Raw genomic sequence first — 26966 nt, forward strand, 5'->3', positions numbered from 1 at the left:
CTCGCTTCCATTCCTTCTACTCTAGATTTCCAGAAGAATGAAAAGAAAAGCCTCACCTTACTAACCCTCGACACAGTTTTTTTTGTTAGAGGAGGATGGGTGGGAGACACTACGTCTGTCGTGTTTTGGGTTTAACCAATGCCCGAATATATCAGAGATAATGGGAACTGCAGATGCTGGAGAATCCAGCTTTTGTGCTCCTGAGATGCTGCTCGGCCTGCTGTGTTCATCCAGCTTCATACTTTGTCAGCATGAATATATCCATTCCTTCCTGGCTTGTGTTCTCTCCACACACCCACTGCTGAAAACAAGAGGGCCTCTGCTGCACGAGGTAAGTTTTTAAACTGGAGCAAAAAAGCAACCTTACCTTCCCGTCGACCCTCTGGCTCACGTTGCTGCCACTGAAAACAAGGGCATCTTATCTGATTCTTTTGTTTTGAAATCGATGATTGGATCACCTTTTCAAATTCAGGTTAGTGAAATTGCTAAGCTATTTCACTGTTATACTGGTGAATTAGTGATCTATCCGTCATTGTTCAATACATTCTTTATAACGTTTAGCACGTGTTGGAGATATTGTTTGATCAAGTCTGCACAGATGAACTTTTACTGCATTTTGGGTAAGGCAGGGAAAGATTCATTAAATTGTATAAAACCTAGTAATGTTAATTCATTTGAATGTAGCATAATGTTCATTATGGCATGTTTTAATGAAAAATTTACAGCTGTAGTGCATTGCTCTACATTACTAGAACTGTTGGTAGTTTGAAGGCTTGGTACTGTTGACAGGTACTTCCTTCACAGAGCAGAAAGACTCCTATAACATCAAGTGCAATACAGCAATGATGGTTTTCTTTCCTTCCTGTTTACCATTGGAATGTGACCAATAGAAACTAAAAGTATAGGTCAAAAGACCCCCAATGACAAGAGCTTGAATAAGAATAATTAAATTGAAATTTGAAGCTATTCCACATTTACAATTGAAGTTGAATTTCCTGCCTGTGTTTATTGCAATGAGCAACGGTATTTCCATGATCAGTAGTCAATAAATGTTTAATTTTTACGTAAATGTTCTGTGTTACAGGTGACTGGTACCAGTGAGCTCAATGCTCCTGTTTTACCCAACTGGAAAGCCAGGAAAATGCTTAATGTATGTATGTAAATAATTTAATTCAATTGGAACATGTATATTAAGTGTATATAATATACATAACCATTGAATAGGTTTCATTTAGTACTAGGATTTGAACCCGTTATTCATTGCCGTAGAATCTGGAAGTAGGGGTGTTAAAGTCAACTGTGTGACTGAATGTTTTCTCATTGTATTTGGGTGTTTGCCTAGATCTTTCTCAGAATCATACGAAAAACACTGAGCTATGTTTATTTTTCTTGAAATTCAATCTGATGTTAGTACAACTTAGTTTACCTTTCACATTAAAACCTTTTCCACTATCAACGTGAAAGTCTAGATATGTGATTAAAATAAGCATATGACTGTAAATCACAACAAGCCTTCAAACATAAGAAGAATTAACATTCTAAGAGTTGATTCTCTGCACAAAGCCATTTGATGAAAGCTTCTGCATGAAACCATTACTCTACATGTTGCAGACCCAGAATTATAGCTTTTGAATCATAGGAAATGTTTCCGGTAGTTTGCAGTGACATGACATTCATTAGTAAAATACTTCCTAATTTCCACTAGTTTGCAGCTAGTCTCTTGTGTATATACCATTTGAAGTATCAACTAAACATTTAGATGAGAAAATAATTGCATCTTGATCTTTTGGATTGCTTAATTTCTCAGTTAGGCTTCACAAACTTTGAGGATGATGATTTTAAAGAAACTTCTAACAAGAATAAGAACAATGCCAAGTTGTCTAAAAATATTCATCAATCCCGGAGGGAGGTAGGTGAAGTTTTAGTTGCATGTTCAATCATTGCACTACACAGTATTTGAACTATTTTTACATGTTATAGATCACTGATTTGGTATAGCATGTAGTATTATCATGTAAGATGAGTGACTGATATCTTTTGAACAGAAGTATTAAGGATTTTATGAAATGGATTAATTAATATTGCATAGTTAAGGAATTCTTTTTTTTAAACTTGATAACCGTTGAATCTGATTTGTGTGTTTTAAAAAATAATTGGCCGCCATGGAAACGTTATCTTGGGCAGAAGCCATGTTGCTTTGAAGTGGCTGTTATTCATATAAATGAATTATCTAAATACTCTAACAGAATAATCACAAAACTTGAGTATAAGAGAATGAACATATTTATTCCAAGGCACTTTTCCCTTCAGCTACGTCATATTTAAGAACTAAACTGTTGATTATAGTCTGTTCTGTGGGTTGCCAGCAAATTACTTCCCCATGCTATTTTCTACTCCTAAATGCAGTCAAAGTGGTGTACGTATTAGAAACAAGGCTGTTGTAGAAACCATGGTAAAATGTAATGCTTTGGTGCTAGTTTTCAATTCTGACTAGCTGTAATCAGATTAATGTTCCATGCTGAATTGACAGGTTTTAAATATTTTTTCTTCATGCTTCCTTGTTTTGTAGCTCTAGAGAGCAGGTGATGGCACAAAGTAATATCATTGTACTAGTAATAGCGAGTTTTGAGAAGATTTGTAGCTCAGGTTGAGGTTCTGGATGTGAGTTTGCTTGCTGAGCTAGAAGGTTCGTTTTCAGACGTTTCATCACCATTCTAGGTAACATCATCAGTGAGCCTCCGACGGAGTGCTGGTGTTATGTCCCGCTTTCTATTTATCTGGTTAGGTTTCCTTGGGTTGGCCAGCGAGCAAACTCCCATCCATTGTACTAGTAATCCAGAGACCCAGTCTAATGTTCTGGGGATATGTCTTTAAATTCCACAATAAAAGTTGAAATTCACATTGAATGAAAGTCTGGAATAAAAAGGTAGACTAATAACACCCTGCGACCATTGTTGATTGTTTGTAAAAAGCCCATGTGGTTCATTAATGTTTGTTAGGGAACGAAATCTGCTGTCCTTATTCGGTCCAACCTATGTATGACTCCAGACCAAGAGCAATGTGGTTGACTGTTTCTGAACAAAAACTGAAAGAACTGAAGATGCTGGAAATCTGAAACAAAAATAGAAATTGGAAAATCTCAGCAAGTCTGGCAACGTCTATGGAGAGAAATCAGAGTTAATGTTTCAGGCCCAGTCACCCTTCTTCCGGACTGATGGTTGCTAGGAAATGAATGGTTATTACGTGGACGATAGGGTGAGGGGAAGGCTTCTACCACACTTAATCCATTGTCAGCTACTGATAGTCCGCATTAGTACATATTCGTTCTCCTAGGTTGGTCTATATCCATGCCTTTGTCCAACTCTTTTTCTTTAGGCTATATCTCCATTTATCAGCTCCTGTTCTCGCTCTCACTCTCACCCTACCTAACTGTATTGTCTACATAAAGCTATTCGTTCCCTCTGCTGAGGGGTCACTGGACTTGAAACGTTAACTCTGATTTCTTTCCACAGATGCTACCAGACCTGAAATTTTTCCAGCAATTTCTTTGGTTCACTCTTAATTGTTTTCTGAAATGGCTTAACAAGCCACTCGGCCTAAAGGTACTTGGGGCAGTAATTGCTGGCCTTACTCGTGCCACCCACTTCCCATGAACATTGAGTTAAATGACGATCCAGTTGTCAACCATTATAACAAATTGATCAGGGCTTCCTTTTACCTGTGTAAAACTAAGAAGTTTGAATCATGAAGTTGTTATGGGCAAAGTAAGATTCGGTTTATGAAAATTCAAGGTTGGCAGGAATCCCTTTTTTAAACCAGGCACTCAAGTGACCTTCTATGCATATATTATTGCAACAACTCGTTTCATTTGTGTGGCAACTAAAGTAATAAATACCTTGAGACACTGAATTTAATCTAGCACTGTGTTCCTTTCTGACTTGAGAACTCAATTGTGAAAAACTGTAGAGAACTTCTGCACAGTGTTTAACGTGGCATTCTTTCCAGTCTGATTTGTCCATGATTTGCAAGAATAAGAAAATCACATGTGAAACTTCTCACATTCTTGGTGACCTGAAATCTCTCGTCTGAACTGCTTTTAAAGTGTAGGCAAATGCAGCAACAAATCTGTGCAACATTCCCATGATTAGTTCCCATCTAGTTACTTGATTGTTGGCCAAGAAGCAAGGCCTCATAGGGCAGCACAGTCCTTAGCAAAACTGCCTAACAGCACCAGCGACCCAGGTTTGATACCTCTCAGTCTGTGTGGAGCCAACATGTTCTCACCGTGTCCGCATGGGTTTCCTCCAGGTACTCTGGTTTCCTCCCACAATTCAAAGATGTACAGGTTAAGTGGATTAGCCATGCTTAAAAAATAATTGCCTTGTAGCGTCCAGGGTTTTGCAAGTTTGATGGGTAGGATGTTCTTCAAAGGGTTGGTGTAGACTTGATGGGCTGAATGGCCTCTTTCTGCACTGTGGGAATTCTACAAGAATGTTCCTATGCTTTTTGAGTAGATGCATGGGATCTTTTGCATCCACATGATCAAGCAGATAGGCCTCACTTTAACACCCCCCCCAAAAAAAACAAAATCAGATGTCAATCTCGATTGTTAAAGCCTTTTAAGTAAAGAGAGAACATGCTGTCCTTTGTGCATTCATTTGCATGAGAACAGTTTAATAGTTTGGATGTTGCACAGATACTTTAAAAGGCCTTTTACTGTTTTTTAAAATGCCAGGCACTTCAATGTTTTTTGCAAGGCATGTATCTGAAAGTTAGAATTGGTAAAGCTTTGCTGTTTTACAATAATAGTTAATTGACAGTTGTCTTGGTTTATTTGTTAGCATGTTGCTCGACAGTTTCTTGATGAAGAGGCTGAGCTTTCCTCAGATGGAGCTGAATATGTGTCCTCTGATGAAGATGATTACGACAACATCAACGATGATTCTTTGAAAAGTTTCATCAATGATGAATCGCAGCTTTCACAAGTTATAAGTGGTAATACTCTGCAATAATTCATAATATTAACTTAAAACCTCAATAATTAATACTTCTAGTTATGTTCATCTTATTTTGAACTTTTTTTTTCCCCCAAACATGAGTTAGAAAGCTGGCTAATAGCTCAGTGACATCCAGTAGCTAAGCTAAATACACTAGAAAGATTTGCTGTTTGGCTTATGTTACGTTGCATGATCTCAGCCAGCATTTACTTCAGTGATTAACATGTATATGCCAATTTGGGACACAGTCATATTTAGCTTTGGTTTCATTATAGTCAACTACGTACTGAATGTACAGTGTAGGTTTACCAGAATAATAAACAAGTCATACAAGCTACTGGAATGTGTCAGGGCAACTCTTGGAAAAATGTCAATGTATTCTAAGTGGAAGAAACAGAGGAAAACTGCTTCTTTATGCCTAAAAACAAGGTATATCAGTAATAAATGCCACATTTAATATTTTTTTTTATTTATTGGAAAACAGAATAACTACCCTTTGATTTTACTTAACAGATTTGCATAGTAAATTTGGGTTTTGGCAAGAATAGGGGTAAGAACTTTTTCTTGGCTTGTTGGAGAAGTCACTTTGGAAAAGTGGAGGACAGTAGTTGTTTGATAGGTTCACATTTGATGCATTAAATGGGGCAGGATTATCTGTACCGGTACAAAGGTTAGTAATCAGATGAGGCAGAGTTAAAGTATTTGGCAGAAAATCCAGGCCAGTCTGTTTTACAAGATATTGGTGAGTCCGCATGTTGAATACTAAATACAGGTTTGGTTGTCATATTTGATCAGGATCTAAATATGTTGGCGGTAGTTCAGAGGGGGTTTACTGGAGTGATACCTGGAATGAAGTGTTGGCCTGTTGAGTGAGGTTGAGCAAACTGGGCTTAGTTTCAATGGAGGTTAGAGTGAGAGGTGTAGACTTGATTGAAGTATACAGGATCCTGGACTGAACAGTTCTGAGGAAGGGTCACCAGAACTGAAACGTTAACTCTGTTTTCTCCTTCACAGATGCTGCCGGACCTGCTGAGCTTTTCCAGCAACTTTGTTTTTGATTTCAAATGGAGTTGTCCTCCTTTGCCAGAGATGAGAAATGTTTCCTCATGCTTGTGAAACTTGGAATGTTGCTTCAGAAGGTCTGGTCATTGAAAATTTTAAGGCGGAGGAAGATTCTTGTTCTGGAAGGGAATCTAGGCATATTGGGAGAAGATAGGCAATATGGAAACAAAGATGCACACTGATTAGCAAAGACCTTATTGAATGGTGGAGCAGGCTTGAAGGGCTGAGTGGCTTACTTCTACTGTTTCTTATGTTTGTACATAATTTTTTTAATGTCAGGAACCTCTTATTTGGAATGTGCTACATAGAAAAATGATGGAAACTGCTTCAACAATAAATTTTCAAAAGGAATTTAAAATCTACTAAAAGGAGAATTTTGCAGGATTTGTTCTAATTAGTTCAGCCTCCAGGATTTGATCCTTATGCTATTAGGAGAAGTAGTAAGGTATTTGGGAGGTGACTAAGGTTTATTCTATTCCTAAAATTTCAGCATTGTATAATTGTTAGTAAGATTAATAAAATATATAAAAACATGAGTAAATATATAATTGAATATAATAATTAGAACACATTAATGATGGTAAGATGGGTGATGTGTTGCAGCTATAGCATGTAGGAGCTTCTGCATGCCAGTTTGATCCCAGGCAAACAAGCACAGTAAGGGTTTGAAGCTTGAGTATCTTCAGCTCAGAGTTTGATCTGCAGGCTCCATCACAGACACTGCGAAGCATCAGGGCAGGGGGAGCTTAACTGGATACTTTGTACTAGGAGGTGTTCACGCTCCTTAAGATTGGGTCCTCTAATTTGGCTGGTATTCAGAGACAGAAGAGTTTGACTCTGAAATAGTTCGGGGACCTAAATTGCATGAGCCTCTGGCTTTGCAGATGTTCAATAGGTTTGAGGTTCTTTATAAATTTGTCTGGGTAAGAATGGGACTGCAAGATGGATGAATTTACTGACAATAGCACCATGGGTACGGGTGGAGTTGTAGTGGTGGTAGTAGTAGAGGACAATATGTTTGGAGAAATTGACACTTCTCTGTTACGTAGTGTGTTTCTTGCCTGGTGCTAGTGTTTACAGATAAACTTGCAGCGGGAGGGAAAGGATCAGTCATCTTGGCCCATGCAAGACCGATACCACAGGGAGTGCATGGAAGGTCTGCATAGCCAGTGTCAAGATCAAGATGTGAAATACAGACACACAGCTTCAAAGGTCATAATCTGTGGTTTGATGGACTATGTGAAAATTGGCGTAAGAAAAGTGAAATTAGATGAGCTCATGGCTCAATGACTATTTGAAATAGTTTCAGTTGATAGAGCGCTGGCACCAAAACTGGTGAAAATGGAATTTATACAACAGGATGGTTGCCACTTGAACCAGGCTAGAGCCAGTGTTCTTGCAAGCTGCATCACTAGAGAATAGACAGGATTTTAAACTAAATATTAGGGATCAAATTTAGGAAGATGTGGTAAATTGGAGAATAGAGGCAAGACAAAAAAAAATTAATTTGGGAAATGATTAATAAATCATGACACGAAGGGTACAAGTTTAAGAGTGAGCTAACGGAAAGCTATAAAAGGAATAAGGGTTAAAACTCAGGGTCTGTATCTGAACACGAGTAACATTCAAAATAAAAAGACAAACTGAGAACACTAATGGAAATAAATGCGTACAAACTGGTAGCCAGGTGCAAGGTGACATGGATTGGAACCTGAATCGTGAATGGTATTTAGGAAGGACAAGAAACCAAGATAAGTGGGGACGAGTGCTCTATTACCATTTAAATGGTAAAAAAAATTGCGGCAAGCTGCTGTGTAGAGCTACTCAGGTGTCCTTGTGCATGAATCGCTATAAGTAGGATCGCAGGTGCAGCAGGTATTAAAAAGGCAAATGGAATTTTGTCTGCCATTGCTAGAGAGATAGAGTTAAAAACAGGGAGGCTATGCTGTAGCCTTATAGGGTCCTGGTGAGGCCACATTTGGAGTACTGTGTGCAGTTTTGGTCTCCTCACTTGAGAAGGGATATACTTGCACTGGATGAGATTCCCTACAGTGTGGAAACAGGCCTTTGGCCCAACAAGTCCACACCGCCCCTTGGAGCATCCCACCCAGACCCATTCCCCCTATAACCCACACACCTCTGAGCACTACAGGCAATTTAGCATGGCCAATCCACCTAGCCTGCACATCTTTGGACTGTGGGAGGAAACCGGAGCACCCAGAGAAAACCCATGCAGACACGGGGAGAATGTGCAAACTCTGCACAGGCAGTTGCCCGAGGCTGGAATCGAACCTGGGTCCCTGGTGCTATGAGGCAGCAGTGCTAACCACTGAGCCACCTATCCACCACTTACGGGGCCCTTGCCGGGGGTGCAGAGGGGATTATGAGGAGAGACTGAGTAGGCTGGGATTGTACTCATTGGAATTCAGAAGAAAGAGGGGAGATATTATAGAAACATGTATGATTATGAAGGGAATAGATAAGGTGGAGGCAGGGAGGTTGTTTCCACTAGCAGGTGAAACTAGGACTAGGGGGTATAACCTCAAAATAAAGGGAAACAGATGTAGGACTGAGGTCAGGAGGAACTTCACCCAAAGGGTTGTGAATCCGTGGAATTCCCTGCCCAGTGAGGCGGTTGAAGCTACCTCGCTGAATGTTTTTAAGGCAAGGCTGGATAACTTTTTGAACTGTAAAGGAATTAAGGGTTATAGTGTGCAGGTGGGTATGTGGAACTGAGTCTCAAAGAGATCAGCCATGATCTTATTAAATGGTGGGGTTGGATGGCCTACTCCTGCTCCTAGTTCTATGTTTTTATGTTCTTATGTATATGTTATTGAATGATGTTATTAGCATAATAGAAAGCCACGATCTAAGTTCAGAAAACCAAGATATAAAAACAGTTTGGGTAGAGATGAGAAATGATGAAGGCAAGAAGTCACCTAGAGGCACAGAAACACAAAATAGGAGCAGGAATAGCCCATTCGACCCCCTTGAGCCTGCTCCACCATTCAGTTTGTGCAAGACTGATCATCCAACTCAACGTCCTGTTTCAACTTTCTCCCCACACACTTTCATCCCTTTTAGCCCTAAGAATCTTGTTGAAATCATTCAATGTTTTGGCCTTTAGTCGTGTTCTGTTGCAGAGAATTCCATAGGCTCACCACTTTCTGGGACACTTCTCCTCATCTCAGTCTAACTGGCCTACCATGTTTCCTTAGACTGACCCACGATTCTAGACTCCCTGGTTATCGGCAACATCCTTCCGTGTTTACCGTGTCTAGTCAGATAGAATTTTATAGGTTTCTGAGATTTCCCTCATTTTTCTAAACTCTAGTGACTATAGTCCAAACTGAACAAAAACAGAAATTGCTAGAAAACCTCAGCAGGCCTGGCAGCATCTGTGAAGAAAAAAATCAGAGTTAGTGTTTTGGGTTCGCTGACCTTCCTCAGGACTGGTTCTAACTGATGCAGGCTGCCTTCAGAAATCAGTCAGGTAAACTTTTGTTGCTGTCCCTCAATAGCCAGAACATATTTTCCACAAATAGACTGCACACTCTGTGCAGTATTCCAGAGGTTTTCTGTCCAAGGCTTGGACAGTTTCAGCAAGACATCTGTGCCCCTATACCTCACTCCTCTCTTTCTGAAGGCCCATTTTCCATTTGCTTTCTTCACTGCCTGCTGCACCTGCATGCTTACTTTCGGTGACTGGGGTAAATGGACACCCAGGTCTCATTATAACTCCTCCTTCCCAATCTATTGCTATTCAAATAACAATCTACTTTCCTATTTTCATTGCCAATACGGATAACCTCATATTTGTCTACATTGTTTTCTCACTTTCTCTTGCTTGTATCCTTCACTTTTGGGGAGGTGATGACCTGATGGCATTATTGCGAGGCTGTTAATCCAGAAACTCAGGCAATGATGATGGGACCTGGATTCAAAACCTGCCATGGCAGATAGTGGAATTTGAATTCAACAGAAAAATCTGGAATTAAGAACCTGATGCTGACCATAAAACCATTATCAATTGCAAGGAAAAACTATCTGGTTCACTCGTGTCCTTTTAAGGGAAGGAAATCTGCCATCCTTACCTGGTTTGGCCCACGTATAAGTCCAGGCACACAGCAATGTGGTTGACGACTTTTGATGAAAAGGGACAGGAAATAAATACTGGCCTATCCAGCGATGCTCATGTCCTGTGAATAAATTTTTTAAAAATTTATACCTTAACTGCTATGTACTCGTCCACTCCTTCAACTTGACCAAACCACTCTGAAGCATCGTTGCATCCTTCTCTAGTTCACCCTCTTGCCCAATTTGTGTCATCTGCAAACTTAGAGGTACTACATTTAGTTCCATATTCTAAATAATTAATTTACATTGCGAATAGCCCTGGTCCAAGCATTGATTTTCTTTTTAAATTCACTTGTGGGATGTGGGCATCTCTGGCTGGCTCGTATTTAGTGCTTATCCCTAGGTTGCAGTGAGCTGCTTTCTGGTGATGCAAGTGCTGCAGATAGACTCAAATACTGTTAGGGAGGGAATCCTAGGGGTTCACCCCAGTGACATGGAAGTGATGCTGATATATTTCCAAGTCAGGATGGTGAGTGGCTTGGAGGAAAATTTGCAAGTGGTGCTGTTCCTAGGTATCTGTTGCTCCTTGTCCTTCTGGATTTGAAAGGCGCTATCTAACAATCTTTGGTGAATTTTTGCAGTGCATCTCGTGGATTGTTCACAGTGTTAGAGGGAGTGAATGTTTGTCAATGTGCCAATAAAGTAGCTTGCTTTGTCTTCGATGGTGACAAGCAATGTTGGGACTGCAACTGTTTACAATATATATTAAATGTACACATATATTAATGATACGGAGAAAGGAAGTAAATGTACTGTAGCTAAATTTGCAGATAACACAAAAGTAGGTGGAAAAGTAAGTTATAGTATTTGGCATAGATAACAAAGTGTGGAGCTGGATGAACACAGCAGGTGAGCAGCATCTCAGGAGCACAAAAACTGATGTTTCGGGCCTAGACCCTTCATCAGAGAGAGTGATGGGGAGAGGTTCTGGAATAAATAGGGAGAGAGGGGGAGGCGGACCGAAGATAGAGAGAAAAGAAGATAGGTGGACAGGAGCGGATAGGTGGGGAGGTAGGGAGGGGATAGGTCAGTCCAGGGAGGACGGACAGGTCAAGGAGGCAGGATGAGGTTAGAAGGTAGGAAATGGAGGTGCAGCTTGAGGTGGGAGGAGGGGATAGGTGAGAGGAAGAACAGGTTAGGGAGGCGGCGACAAGCTGGGCTGGTTTTGGGATGCAGTGGGGGGAGGGGACGAGCTGGGCTGGTTTTGGGATGCAGTGAGGGAAGGTTGCAGGAACAGCAACTCATATTCCGCTTGGGAACCCTGCAGCCCAATGGTATCAATGTGGACTTCACAAGCTTCAAAATCTCCCCTCAAGCCGCACCTCCATTTCCTACCTACTAACCTCATCCCGCCTCCTTGACCTGTCCGTCCTCCCTGGACTGACCTATCCCCTCCCTACCTCCCCACCGATACTCTCTTTTCCACCTATCTTGTTTTCTCTCCATCTTCGGTCCGCCTCCCCCTCTCTCCCTATTATTCCAGAACCCTCTCCCCATCCCCCTCTCTGATATAGGGTCTAGGCCCGAAACGTCAGCTTTTGTGCTCCTGAGATGTTGCTTGGCCTGTGTGTTCATCCAGCTTCACACTTTATCTTGGATTCTCCAGCATCTGCAGTTCCCATTATCTCTAGAGTATTTGGCATATAATTTGGGAAAATGTAAAGTCCTTCATCTTGGAAGTGAGAACAAAAGAACAACATGATTTAAATGGAGAAAAATTGCAGAAATCTGCAACACAAAGGGACTTCAGGGTATTTGCGCACTAAATACAGAAAGCTAGCACATAGATGCATCAGGTAATCATTTAGGCTAGTGGAATGTTGGTCCTCCAAGGGGGTTGGAATCTAGGAGTAGGGAAGTCTTACTGCAACTGTGCTGGTGAGACTATATCCGGAGTATTGAGAGCACTTTTGGTCCCCTTATTTAAAGAAAGATATCATTTCATTGGAGGTAGTTCAGAGAAAGTTCACTATGATTTTACCTGGCCCAGAGGAGTTGCTTTATGAATAAAGGCTAACAGGCAGGAATCAGTGGATGTGCTGTACTTAAATTTCCAGAAGGCATATGATGAAGTGCCTCAGCAAAGATTATTGTGGAAAATAAGGGCGTGAAGAAGGCTACATATTGGGATTGATAGAAGAATGGCTGTAGAGGAAACAGAGAAAAGGCATGAATGGATCTTTCCCAGGTTGGCAAGATGTAATGAGTGACGTGCTACTGTGTCAGGTGCTGGGACTTCAACTGGTTAAAGATTTATGAATGACCGAGAAGATTGGATGGAAGGTATGGTCACCAAATTTGCTCATGATGCAATGGTCAGTAAGAAGGTGCGTTGTGAAGAGGATATTGGAGCCATACAGAAAGATGTAGATTGACTTAATTTGTCAAAAGATTTGACAAATGAAGTATAATGTGGGAAAATGTTAAATTGTTCTTGGAAAATAAAAAATACTATGAAATGATGTGGAATTGCAAAGCTCTAGGGTGCAGAATGATCTGAGTGTTTTGGTGCAGGATTTGCAGAGGTTAATATGAAGGTCGAGCAAGTTATTAGGAAAGTTAATGGAGTGTTATAACTTTTAGTGAGCTTTTAATCTGCATATAGACTAGAAATGTCAGAATAGCAAAGGGAATATTGATGGGGAATTCAGAACTTTTTGGAATAGTTGTTATTGCACACCACATTCTGGTGCTGACCTGAGAGCAGACTCCACGAGGCCTGATGTTGTGCAATGAGGTAGCATTAATGAATGATCTCATAAAGACACACTTAGGTGATAGCAAATGTACTATGATTGAATCTTGTATCCTGTTTGAGGGAAAGAGAAGTTGGTCTGAGACTACTTATTTTAAATTTTAAATAAGGGCACTTAAGAGGGCATGAATGCAGAATGAATAATATGAATAGGTTTATAGAGAGGTGATCGGAATACAAAGTTATACTTCAGTTATAAAGGGCAGCGAGACCTAGAGAGCTGTGAGCAGTATTTAAGGAAGGATATGAATGAGTTTGAAGCAGTTCAGAGAAGGTTTACTGGATTAATATCTAAATAGGCAAGGAAGTGCAGAAGCTGTGATTGGATAAGTTAGTCTTGTATTAGCTGAATTTAGAAGAAAAGGATATGTTATTGAAACATTAGATCTAGAGCTGTCTTGATGGGTTGGATGTAGAGAGAATTTTTCCTTACTTGTTAAAATTAAGGATCACCGATTTAAAACAAAGATGATGCAAAATACCTTTCTCTTGAAATTGCGAAACTTTGGAACGCTTTCTGGAAGAAAACGCATCTTTGAATTTTTTAAGGATGAAGTCGATATATTCATTTTAATCAAAGAGTGAATGTTAATGGATTAATGTTATTGGCTGAAATGTGGGGAATTAGAAGTTACAGTCAGAGCAGTCCATGATCTTATTAAATGGGAGAACTGGCTCAAAGGGTGATTGATCCCTTCTTGCTCCTTGTTCGTATGCCTCTGTATAAGAGCATGCAGTATTTTGTTGATCAGTGCAGACTTGATGGAACAAATTACTGATGCCTGCACTGTATTTTTCACTATTCTTTTCTAGACTGTTTTAATGGGAGGGATTGAAGACTTTTAAAAAAAAATTGCATGTTCTATTACAGTGATGTTTATATTCTTTGGGACCACCTGACAACATTAATTAACACGCATTGTAAAGTTTGTTGGCAGAGAACAGGAGGCTGATTTGTTTTGATCTGACTTTAAACCATTGGCAAAATTGAAGAATTCAAATTTGTAATGTTATTTCTGCATTTTTGCATTGTGAAGTCTCTCCTTCCTTTGTATTTGGTTTTGTGATAACATTATTCACAATCTAACTGGATCCAGATTCACATGCGGACTGACAGATCTGATTTCTGATGGGCAATATCAGCTCCTTGTCGAATTAGCACGAGATTCACTTGGGGGAAAACTGATCTTCCAGTATGCTTTTTGCTAATTTGCGTCCTTGCTTTGACATTCATAACATTTGAATTTTCCGATCTGTACAGCTCATTAAAATGTTAGAATAATTTTAGAAATTGGCACTTATCTGAAGGCCATCATCGCCTTTATTATGCTAAAATCTAATGATCTCTTTGTAATTTATTTGCAGATGGTGACATGCAAGAAATTTACCTGAAGTCCGTACGTAGTCCTAATATCTACAATAAGAAAAAGATGGTCTTCAGTAAAAATGAAATGACTATATTTTCACAGGTAAGATCTATTTGTTTAGATATTGTTAAATCAGATATTGTTTCTCATCTGTTTAGAGAGAAAATTGCTGGTTTGAAATTTTACGTTATGCAGATTTACAGGAACTTTATGGACATCATGCTATATTAGAAATACTACAAAATGTCTTTCTCATTCCAATGTTTTACCCAAGGTCTTTGGGTTATTCACGCTAATGGTCAAGTAGTGTAACTGTTTCAGTAAACATGCAATATTGACAAACTGTTTTAAACTTTTCTTAATCCTCGTCGGGTGTATTAAGATTAATATACATAACCTTTTTATGCCTTTGGGAACTGAAAGTGGTGTTAGCATACCCTGACAAGGGGTGAGTTTGTTTTTATATAAGCAAGGCATTACAGAAGATCACTCGAAAGTTGAGTACAACAAGAAATTCTTATAGCTTTGGTGGATTACTGTTAGAAAGAGAGCTGGAAGTTGGGGCTGAATAATGGGACAGTTGTAAGTCATCTTTGATGCTGTTTAATGCGTTTTCCTCCCACAGAGATAATTGAGAGATTCAACAACTACAAAGATGGGCAAATACATGTCACACTATGAGGCAGCGTTAACTCTGATTATTTTTTTCATCACAGATGCTGCTCGACCTCCTGAGCTTTTCCAGCACCTTTATTTTTGTTCCAGATTTATAGCATCCGCAGTTCCTTTGGTTTTTATTAGGGAATATTGTCTTGGTCAAGTACTTGATTTACAAGTAGAATTACCTGCAAACCAGACCCAAGTATACTCCCTTCTGGATGATTTCTCTTAGGCAGTCTCCGTGGACCGAGGATTACTTTTATGCGTGTTGGTCCAAGTTTTGACATGTTTTGAATGCTAAAAGAGAGCAGAAGAGTAATAATTTCTTAGCATTCATGTGAGGAAAAATATTGTTGATACATGTGGATTAGACACCCTTTATGCCAAGAGAAATAGGATGGAATCTTGACAGAAAGACCGCTGTGTTTTGATTTTTCTGAACATGACCAATGCCCCATGTTCCCAAAGAAAGACACCAGGAAATTAGTAGACTAACTTGTGGTTAAAAATTTGGCTAGAGAACCAGGAATTTGGTTCATTTAAACAGTGGGATGCTTCTTTGGGTACAAATGGCTCATATAGATTCCACCAAAAATTAAGTTTGAAAAGCTATTGGTGGACAGGATGTAAAACGTAGTCATGTGTGTTTAAACTAGCTCCTGCTTGGGAGTGAGAGGGCACATGTGTTAATTGAAGTAAATTGTAAGGTTTTCTGCCACATGTATAGAATGTTTGTTTTATATCTGTGGTGATGCTTGGTAATGTTGAGCTTTCCTTCTTGATAGATTCCTGAACAGGATGAAACCTACATAGAAGACAGCTTTTGTGTTCATGAGGAAGGTGAAGCAGATAATCAAACTGAATTAAGTGGTGATGAAATTGTGAATTTTGATCTCTTGAATGATACTCCCATTGGAAAAAACAAACCGTATGCAACTAGGAGCAAATCAAGAACAAAAACTGTTGAAATAGAAAGTTGTAAAGGTGCCTTGACCAGAAAGAGGAAAGGCAGCCGGATAATTTTGTTGAATGATTCCAGTGAAGATGAACAAGATGTGAATGTAAACTGTAAATTGCCAAGAGAAAATTTAGCACAAAACTACAAAAGTAAACAGACTGTTGAAGAACAAAATACGTCACGTTATCCAAACCCGATCTTAACAGGTGACTGTTATAGGCAGCGTTTGTTAAAAATGACTGTACAACAACCAGCGTGTGTTGATGGGGTTAAACCTTCAGATCCTTGCTCAGGAAATAGATGTCATGCCATGCGCTTGAATCTCCAGGCTTCAGTATCTGAAGCATTAGACTTTCAATTAGAGCAAAAACGTCCAAGGAGGTGTAGTTCAACTACTGTCTCAGATATTACATTGAACTCAATGCAAGACAAAGGACAAGATAAATGCCATGTGAGCAGACCTCATTCCATTAACTCTGTAAGTATCGACTGATTTAAATGTATTGCAGTTTAGTGTCTGATATATTGATAATAATTGTCAGTGATTAAGGTAAATTTCAATAACACATCTGATTTAAAATCTTTTCTAAGGATGCAGGAATAATTATTATGCATCTCTAGTGTACAAAAGGGACAAAGCCAAGTCTATCAAAAAAAAATATGTCTGGACTTTTCCAGAGACTATTGTGATGTGTTTTGAGCTTTGATACTTTGTTGAGTTGAGATTCCATTGATTTTCAAGCCCTTATACTTGCTTGCAGTTTGACATTTTGTAATCTTAAAAAGTTGTCTGGGTTTTGCTATCCTCCATGTCATTCTTTAATTATACAGGTGGTTTTACTTCTGGTGAAAAGCAGCTGTGATATTTTAGTAATACAAAAGCTTTAAAGAAAAAGTACATGGGTTGTTACAACTTGGAGACAGACAGCCAAACTAAATCAGTCCTTCTACATCTGTATTTGCAACACTGTAAATTAAAACTCAAAAAACCCTCAAAATTGATCCCGGTGGTTTCTTAACTTTTGAGTAACCAATCCTAGACTCTATGAATAATCAATTCCAGACAATGGTTTGCATCTTTAAGAAAGAGTTAGCCATTTATTAACAGTATCGTAACTTTAGCAAAGTAAACAAGCGCACAAAAAAGAATTGGTCTATGCTTTAAACCCAAAAACCTTAGTTTTCAACCCTGTTTACACAAAAGACAGACAACAAACACTCACAGTTGAGGGATAAATAAAATAACAAAACTGGCCAAATGACTTGTTTTATGATGCATTATTTCACAATGGCGCCTTGGTTGATTTTCTGAGGGTGTTTATTGGAATCAAATTTATAGTTCGCTCGGATAAAAGTGGTAATAGTTATAACTAACAGTCAATTCTGCTATAACGTGTTGCCTCAGCGCTCATTGGCTGTAACACAATTGATGAACGGGGAAACGCCATTTCTAAAACGTGAACTTGTGTTGGCTATAATGCAATTCCATCGGTGTATGAAGAAGTACATGAAGTATTATCATTTGACACGGTAATATAATTTGGATAGCCATTTCTGTTACCCTATTGTTTCAGATTCTCAAAAGAAACTGATATTTTAAGAGGTTTCTTGGTTCAGTTTTTTAAAAAACCTAATTGCAGGATGAATATTTTACATCTTCTACAGCGAAAGTTTTAGTTTGAGTAATGAACCATTTTGATTGCTTGATGCTTAACATATGAAATGGATTGTAACATTTAGTAAATGCCAACATCTTGGTTTTTGTTTTAAATGATGTGTCATGTTAGGATTTGATTTGATTCATCATAGTGTCCACTGTAGTCTGTTTAGGGCTTTGTTCTGCCATTCTAGATCATGTTTCATCATCTACTGCGACACCAATTTCCTGTGTTATCTACATATACCTTGTTTTAGAAGTCTATCAATTTCTGTCTTGAATGTAACAGAGCATCTACAGTCTTCTGGAATGTAGACTTGTAAAGATTCACCACCCTCGAAGTGAAAAATTTCCTCCTTGTTTCAGGACTAAATTTTCCTGGGATGAAATCGCCAGTACTAGACAAGCCGGCCAGAAGAAATATTCTTTCTGTTTAAATACATTGATGATAATAATGCTGTAAATAACTCATTTCTGGTTACAGATTGAAGCTGCCACATTTTCAAGATCAAGTGAAAATCCATGCAAAGACATTCTGGTCAGCAATCAACGGGCTGTATCTCGTGGAACAGTTCCACTGAAGGTTCTTGTGGACAGTCGCGAAATCTGCTCTGGGCCAAACCTGGTCTCCTGTTTACGCATTAAACACAACATAAAGGTTGAGATTTGTAGTCTCAGTGGATGTGATTATATAGTGAGCAACCGAATGGTGGTAGAGAGGAAATCCTTATCAGAATTTGCTAATAGCGTAAATCGAAGTAAGCTTGTAGACCGGATCCAGCATCTTCAGGCCATGTTTGAACGTGTGTGTATCATTGTGGAGAAAGACGGAACAAAACCAGGTGGGTAGCTCATGAATTGTTTGTGTCCAATTCCCAAATACCTCTTGACCTTTCTCATGAGTGTTTTATTACCCTCATTCAAAAATTGTAAATTACCATTGCCAAATGATGGAAGTATTTCAACATTTGCTGTTGGCTGAATGTATTTAAGACACGAATCCAATTTTGTTCCCCTAATACCTTTTTCCAAAAAACACACTGCAACATGTAAACTGTCACTTAGAGAAAGTGGCAGATTTTTGGCACTCATTTCATAAATCTGCTGTTTAAAAGTATAATGGAGATTTGGCTGTTAAAATATCTTTCAGTGGAGAGAAAGTGTGAATGGATTGTTAAATGCTGTAGAAATGCAACAAGCCATAAGGCAGACAGTGATTCTGACACTGACCAGAAAAAACAAATTTAACACCCTCAACATAGAACAGTACGGGCCCTTGGGCTCACGATGTTGTGCCGAACTTTTGCCCTAAATGTAAGGCCTATCTAACTTCCACCCTACCTTATACTATCATCCTAAAGCCGATCTAATAGCCGCTTAAATGCCCCTAATGAAGCCGCCTCCACTACACTCTCTGGCAATACATTCTCTCCCCACCCCCCACCCCCCACCCACCACCACCACCACCACTACTCTGAGTAAAGAACCTGCCTCTGACGTCTCCCTGTATCTACCTCCTTTCACTTTAAAACTATGCCCCGTCATGATAGCTACCTCCACCCTCAGAAAAAGTCCCTGGCTGTCTGCTCTATCTGTAGTTCAAGTCACCTCTCATCCTTAATTCTCTCTAAAGAGAAAAGCCCAAGCTGTCTCAACCTTTCCTCATAAGACCTTCCCTTCATTCCAGGCAACATCCTGGTAAATCTCCTCTGCACCTTTTCCAACTCTTCCACATCTTTCCTGTAATGAAGTGACCAGAACTGGACACAATACTCCAGATGTGGCTGAATCAGGCTTTTGAATGACATAGAACATGGAACGTTACAGCACAGTACAGGTCCTTCGGCCCTTGATGGTATGACAGGTTGGCACAACAATCTAAAGCCCATCTAACCTACACTATTCCATATACGTCCATATGCTTGTCCAATGATGACTTAAATGTACTTAAAGTTGGCAAATCTACTACCATTGCAGGCAAAGCATTCCATTCTCTTACTACTCTCTGAGTAAAGAAACTACCTCTGACATCTGTCCTATATCTTTCATCCCTCAATTTAAAACTATACCCCCTCGTGCACGCCGTCACCATCCTAGGAAAAAGGCTCTCCCTATCCACCCTATCTAACCCTCTGATTATCTTATATGTCTCAATTCAGTCACCTCTCAACCTCCTTCTCTCTAACGAAAACAGCCTCAAGTACCTCAGCCTTTCCTCGTAAGACCTTCCCTCCATACCAGGCAACATCCTAGTAAATATCCTCTGCACCCTTTCCAAAGCTTCCACATCCTTCTTATAATGCGGTGACCAGAACTGTACACAATACTCCAAGTGCGGCCGCACCAGAGTTTTGTACAGCTGCAGCATAATCTCATGGTTCTGGAACTCAATCCCTCTATTAATAAAAGCTAAAACACTGTATGCCTTCTTAACAGCCCTGTCAACCTGGGTGGCAACTTTCAAGGATCTGTGTACATGGATACCGAGATCTCTCTGCTCATCTACACTACCAAGAATCTTACCATTAGCCCAGTACTTTGCATTCTGGTTATTCCTACCAAAGTGCATCACCTCATACTTGTCTGCATTAAACTCCATTTGCCACCTCTCAGCCCAGCTCTGCAGCTTATCTATGTCTCTCTGTAACCTACAACATCCTTCGTCACTATCCACAACTCCACCGACCTTAGTGTCGTCTGCAAATTTACTAACCCATCCTTCTGCACCCTCATCCAGGTCATTTATAAAAATGACGAACAGCGGTGGACCCAACACCGACCCTTGCGGGACACCACTAGTAACTGGACTCCAGGATGAACATTTCCCATCAACCACCACCCTCCGTCTTCTTTCAGCAGCCAATTTCCGATCCAAACTGCTATATCTCCCACAATTCCATTCCTCCGCATTTTGTACAATAGCCTATTGTGGGGAACCTTATCGAACGCCTTGCTGAAATCCATATATACCACATCAACCGGTTTACTCTCATCTACCTGTTTGGTCACCTTCTCAAAGAACTCAGTAAGGTTTGTGAGGCACGACCTACCCTTCACAAAACCGTGCTGACTATCCCTAATCAAATTATTCTTTCCTAGATGATTATAAATCCTATCCCTTATAACCTTTTCCCACACTTCACCAACAACTGAAGTAAGGCTCATTGGTCTACAATTACCAGGGTTGTCTCTACTCCCCTTTTTGAACAGGGGAACCACATTTGCTATCCTGCAGTCATCTGGCACTATTCCTGTAGACAATGACGAGTTAAAGATCAATGCCAAAGGCTCTGAAATCTCCTCCCTGGCTTCCCAGAGGATCCTAGGATAAATCCCATCCAGCCCAGGGGTCTTATCTGTCTTCACACTCTGTAGGATTTCTAATACCTCTTCCTTGTGAACCTCAGTCCCACCTCGTCTAGTAGCCTGTATCTCAGTATTCTCCTCCACAACATTTTCTCGAGTGAATACTGTCGAAAAGTATTCATTTAGTGCTTCCCCTATCTCCTCTGACACCACACACAACTTCCCACTACTATCCTTGATTGGCCCTAATCTTACTTTCGTCATTCTTTTATTCCTTAAATACCTATAGAAAGCCTTAGGGTTTACCCTGATCCTATCTGCCAACAACTTCTCATGTCTCTTCCTGGCTCTTCTGAGCTCTCTCTTGAGGTTCTTCCTGGCTACTTTGTAACCCTCAAGCGCCCTAACTGAGCCTTCAGATCTCATCCTAACATAAGCCACCTCCTTCCTCTTGACCAGAGATTCCACTTCCTTCGTAAACCACGTCTCCCGCGCTCTACAACTTCCTCCCTGCCTGACAGGTACACGCTTATCTAGGACACACAGGAGATTTTCCTTGAATAAGCTCCACATTTCTAATGTGCCCATCCCCTGCAGTTTCCTTCCCCATCCTATGCTCCCTAAATCTTGCCTAATCTCATCGTGATTGCCTTTCCCCCAGCTATAACTCTTGCCCAGTGGTATACACCTATCCCTTTCCATCACTAAAGTAAACATAACAGAATTGTGATTGCTATCACCAAAGTGCTCACCTACTTCTAAATCTAACACCTGGCTGGGCTCATTACCCAGTACCAAATCTAATGTGGCTTCGCCCCTTGTTGGCCTGTCTTCATACTGTGTCAGGAAGCCCTCCTGCACACACTGGACAAAAACTGATCCATCTATAGTACTCGAACTATAGTGTTCCCAGTCAATATTTGGAAAGTTGAAGTCCCCCATGACAACTACCCTGTCTCTCTCTCTCTCCTATCGAGAATCATTGCTATCCTTTTTCTCTACATATCTGGAACTATTCGGAGGCCTATAGAAAACTCCCAACAGGATGACCTCTCCTTTCCTGGTTCTAACCTCAGCCCATACTACCTCAGTTGACGAGTCCCCAAACATTCTTTCTGCAACTGTAATACTGTCCTTGACCAACAATGCCACACCTCCGCCCCTTTTACCATCTTCTCTGTTCTTACTGAAACATCTAAATCCCGGAACCTGCAACAACCATTCCTGTCCCTGCTCTATCCATGTCTCCGAAATGGCCACAACATCGAAGTCCCACGTACCAACCCATGCTGCAAGTTCACCCACCTTATTCAGACGCTCCTGGCATTGAAGTAGATACACTTCAAACCAACTTCTTGCGTGCCGGTGCCATCTTGCGTCCCTGAAACTTTATTTCGGACCTCCCTACTCTCCACCTTTTCTATACTCGAACTACAATTTTGGTTCCCATCCCCCTACTCTCCACCTTTTCTATACTCGAACTACAATTTTGGTTCCCATCCCCCTGCTGAATTAGTTTAAACCCACCCGAATAGCCCTCGCGAATCTCCCCCCCCCCCCCCCCCCCCCCCGATATTGGTACCCCTCTGGTTCAGGTGAAGACCCTCCTGCTTGTAGAGGTCCCACCTACCCCAGAAAGAGCCCAATTATCCAAGAATCCAAAACCCTCCCTCCTGCACCATCCCTGTAGCCACGTGTTCAACTCCTCTCTCTCCCTATTCCTCGCCTCACTAGCATGTGGCACAGGCAACAAACCAGAGACGACAACTCTGTTCGTCCTAGTTCTAAGCTTGCATCCTAGCTCCCTGAATTTCTGCCTTAAATCCCCATCTCTCTTCCTACCTATGTCATTGGTGCCTATGTGGACCACCACTTGGGGCTGCTCCCCCTCCCTCTTAAGGATCCCAAAAACACTATCAGAGACATCACGAACCCTGGCACCTGGGAGGCAACACACCAATCATGAGTCTCTCTCGTCCCCACAGAACCTCCTATCTGTCCCCCTAACTATGGAGTCCCCAATGACTACTGCTCTGCTCCTCTTTCCCCCTTCCCTTCTGAGCAGCAGGGACAGACTCTGTGCCAGAGACCTGTGCCCCACTGCTTTCCCCCTGGTAAGTTGTCCCCCCTAACAGTACCCAAAACGGTATACTTATTGTTGAGGGGAAAGGCCACAGGGGATCCCTGCACTGTCTGCCGGTTCCTTTTTCAGCCCTGACTGTAACCCATCTGCCTTTTTCTTGTATCTGAGGAGTGACTATCTCCCTGTAACTCCTCTCAATAACCCCCTCTGCTTAACGTCACGGCTCTTGAAATTAATCCCTCTATTCATGAAAGCTAACACACCATACGCCGCCTTAACAGCCCTGTCCATCTGGGTGGCAGCATTCAGGGAACTGTGGACATGAAACTCAACATCTCTGTGCTCCTCCACACTGCCAAGAATCTTTCCGTTAACCCTGTATTCTGCTTTCAAGTTTGTCCTTCCAAAATGAACCCCCTCACACCTTTTCAGGGTTAAACTCCATTTCCCACTTCTCAGCCCAGCTCTGCATTCTATCAATGTTCCTTTGTAACCTAGAACAGCCCTCCACACACTCCACAACTCGACTCACCTTTGTATTGTTCGCGAACTTACTAATCTACCCTTCCACTCCTTCATGCAAATCATTTATAAAAATCACAAATGGAAGAGAACCCAGAACAGATCCTTGTGGTACACCACTCATAACTGAGCACCATGTTGAATATTTTCCATCCACTACCACCCTTTGAATTCAGAATTGGCTTACAATTGACAATCTGCCACATTTTCCCCCTATCCCATGCCTCCTTACCTTCTGCATAGGCCTACAATGGGGAACCTCATGAAATGCCTTACTTAAATCCATGTGTGCCACATCCACTGCTCTACCTTCATCGACGTGTTTGGTCACTTCTTCAAAGAATTCAATAAGATTTGCGAGGCATGATCTACCCCCCACAAATCCATGCTGACTATCATGAATCAAACTGTGCCTGTCCAAGTGATCATAAATCCTATCTCTCGGAGCCCTTTCTAACAATTTGCCAGCCACTGAAGTAAGACTAACTGGCCTCTGATTTCCGGGGTTACCCTTATTCCCTTTTTTTGATCAAGGAATGATGTTTGCCACTGTCCAATCTTCTGGCACTATACCCGTGGACAGTGAGGAAGTGAAGATCGTCGCCAAAGGCCCTGTAATCTCTTCCCTTACTTCTCATAGAACCCTTGGATAAATCCCATCAGGCCCGGGGGATTTATCGATCATCAAGTTCCTCAAATTTCCTAGTATATCTTCCTTACTAACATCCACCTCCCCTATCCGACCAGCCTGTTTCACACGGTCCTCCCTTACAACTAAGTCCCTCTCAGTTGTGAATACGGAAGAAAAGTGTTTGTTATGGACCTCTCTTAACTCTTTAGGCTCCGTGCACGAATTCCCTTTACAATCCTTGATTGGCCCTCCCCGTTTCTCTGATCATTCTCTTATTTCTCACATACATGTAAAAAGCCTTGGAGTTTTCCTTGATCCTATCTGCCAAGGTTTTCTTATGCCCCCTTATAGGGTCTCCTAAGCGCGCTCTTCCGCTCTTTCCTGGCTAATCTGTATCCCTCTAGAGCCTTTTCTGATCCTTGTTTCCTAAACCTTGCATCAGCATCCTCCTTCCTCTTAACTAGTTGTTCAACCTCTCTCGAGAACCAAGGCTCCCTCACTCGACCGCATCTTCCCTGCTTGCTAGGGACAAAATGTCGATCACACACAGTATGCGTTCCTTAAACAATCTCCACATTTCTGGAGTGCTTTTCCCTGACAGCATCTGTTCCCGTTTTATGTTACCCAGTTCTTGCCTAACAGGATTATAATTATCCTTCCCCCAAATTATAAACCTTACTCTGCTGTATGTACCTATCCTTTTCCCTGCCTATTGTAAAAGTAACAGAGTTATGATCAATACCGCCAAAATGCTCTCCTACCAGCAGGTCTAACACTTGGCGTGGTCATTGCCAAGCACCAAATCAAGTGGCCTCTCCTCGCATTGGTCAATCTACATACTGTGTCAGGAATCCTTCTTGAATGCTCTGGACAAAATCTGCTCACTCTAAACTATTACAACTAATATGTTTCCAATCAATATTTGGAAAGTTGAAGTCACCCATGATGACAACCCTGTGACTTCTGCACCTTTCCAATGTCTGTCTCCCGATCTGCTTCTCCACTTCTCTGCAACTTTTAGGGGGTCTGTGAAAAAACCCCAACAAAGTGACTGCCTGCTCCTTTCTTGTTCTTGACCTCCACCCAAACTGACTCTGCAACCTATCATTCTTGAACTGCCTTTCAGAAGCTGCTGTACTAGCCCTGACTAACAATGCCACTCCGCTGCCTCTTTTACCACCCTCCCTATTTCTTTTAAAACATCTGAATCCTGGAACTTCCAACAACCATTCAACTCCCTGATTTACCCGATTTTTTTTGTAATGGCCACAACATCGTGGTTTCAAGTACTGACCCATGCTCTCAGTTCATCCGCGTTATTTCTGATACTTCTGGCATTGCAGTATATCACTTTAAACCATCCCGGTGTCCACATTCAATCTCACTCCCTGTTGTGTCTGTTGGAATGCTGAACACTTCATCCTCTGAATTTACAAATCCGGTTCCCCACCCGCTGCCAATCTAGTTTTAACCATCCCATATAGCTTGAGCAAACCTCCCTCTCAGGATACTTGTGCCCTTCCGGTTCAGATGCATCCCATCCTTCCTGTACAGGTCTCACCTTCCCCAGAATGTGCTCAAATTATTCACGTAATGGAAGCCCTCCCTCCTGTAGCAGCCCTGCAGCCACATGCTTAGTTACACTCTCTTCCCTATTTCTTATCTCATTATCACGTGGCACTGGTAGTAATCCAGACATAGCTACCCTCTTTATCCTGGACTTCAGCTTCCAACCTGTACTCGTTTTTCACATTCTCAGTCTTTTTTCTACTAATGTCATTGGAACCGATGTGTACCATGACTGCTGGTTGCTCACCCTCCCTCTTAAGGATCTTGACATGAGCTGAGACGTCACGGACCCTGGCACCGAGGAGGCAACATACTATCTGTTTGTCTCGTGTGCATCAACAAAACCACAGGTTTGTGCCTCTTTTTACTTCTGAATTCCCCCACTACAATTGCCCTCCTATTTCCGCCCCCCCCCCCCCCCCCCCCGCTTTCCCTTCTGTGCCACAGGGCCAGGCTCAGTGCCAGAGACCTGTCCACTATGGCCTTCCCCTGGTAGGTCACCCCGCTCTCCCCCCGCCCCGCCCCACCAAACCCCACAACAGTATCCAAAACGGTATCCTTATCATTGAGAGGAATGGTCATAGGCGATCCCTGCACTGTCTGCCTATTCCCTTTCCCCCTCCTGACTGTCACCCCGCTACCTTTTTCCTGTACCTTGGGTGTGACCATCTCCTTTTCACTCCTCTCTATCATCCCTTCAGCCTTCCAAATGATCCGGAGTTCATCCAGCTCCAACTCCCAACTCCAGCTCCAGTTCCCTGATGTAGTTTTCGAGGAGCTGGAGTTGGATGCACACGTCGCAGGTGAAGTCACAGCGGACACCAACAGTGACCCTCATCTTCCACGTCCTGCAGGAGGAGCATGCAACTGCCCTAGTGTCCATTCCCTCTACTCTAGATTTCCAGAAGAATTTTTTAAAAAGCCTTATCTTACCGACCCTCCACACAGCGTTCTTTTTTTCTGGCTAGTGGAGGAGAATGGGTGGGAGACACTACACGTGTAGTGTTTTGGGTTCAGCCAATGCCCGAATATACTAGTTCACTTCCTGGCTTGCATCCTCACTACTCCCGCCAGTAGACAAGGTAAGTTTTTTTTTAATATATCGGGAAAAGCTTACCTTCCCGCCTGCACCCTGGCTCGTGTCCTCAGAAAGGAAGGCCCTAGAAGGACTGAAAACGGACAAAAACATCACAATACTACCAGCAGACAAAGGGTGCATGATGGTAATACTAAACAAATGGGATTAATGCTCCAAGGTACAA

The 26966-nt window shown here is 41.4% G+C and overlaps 1 protein-coding gene across 3 annotated transcripts in view; it reads left to right on the forward strand.

The window, feature by feature from the left end:
• Nucleotides 1-26966, forward strand: part of fancm (FA complementation group M) — a 149004-nt gene that overhangs the window by 111324 nt on the left and 10714 nt on the right. For all 3 annotated transcript variants that reach the window (XM_048537195.2, XM_048537196.2, XM_048537197.2), the window contains 6 exons: nucleotides 1085-1150; nucleotides 1808-1909; nucleotides 4842-4995; nucleotides 14317-14420; nucleotides 15764-16414; nucleotides 18078-18435. In XM_048537195.2, coding sequence (XP_048393152.2) covers nucleotides 1085-1150; nucleotides 1808-1909; nucleotides 4842-4995; nucleotides 14317-14420; nucleotides 15764-16414; nucleotides 18078-18435 — 1435 coding nt within the window. The remainder of the gene's footprint in view (nucleotides 1-1084; nucleotides 1151-1807; nucleotides 1910-4841; nucleotides 4996-14316; nucleotides 14421-15763; nucleotides 16415-18077; nucleotides 18436-26966) is intronic.

Source organism: Stegostoma tigrinum, chromosome 10 (genome assembly GCF_030684315.1).
Source record: "Stegostoma tigrinum isolate sSteTig4 chromosome 10, sSteTig4.hap1, whole genome shotgun sequence".
NCBI classification, from domain to species: domain Eukaryota; kingdom Metazoa; phylum Chordata; class Chondrichthyes; order Orectolobiformes; family Stegostomatidae; genus Stegostoma; species Stegostoma tigrinum.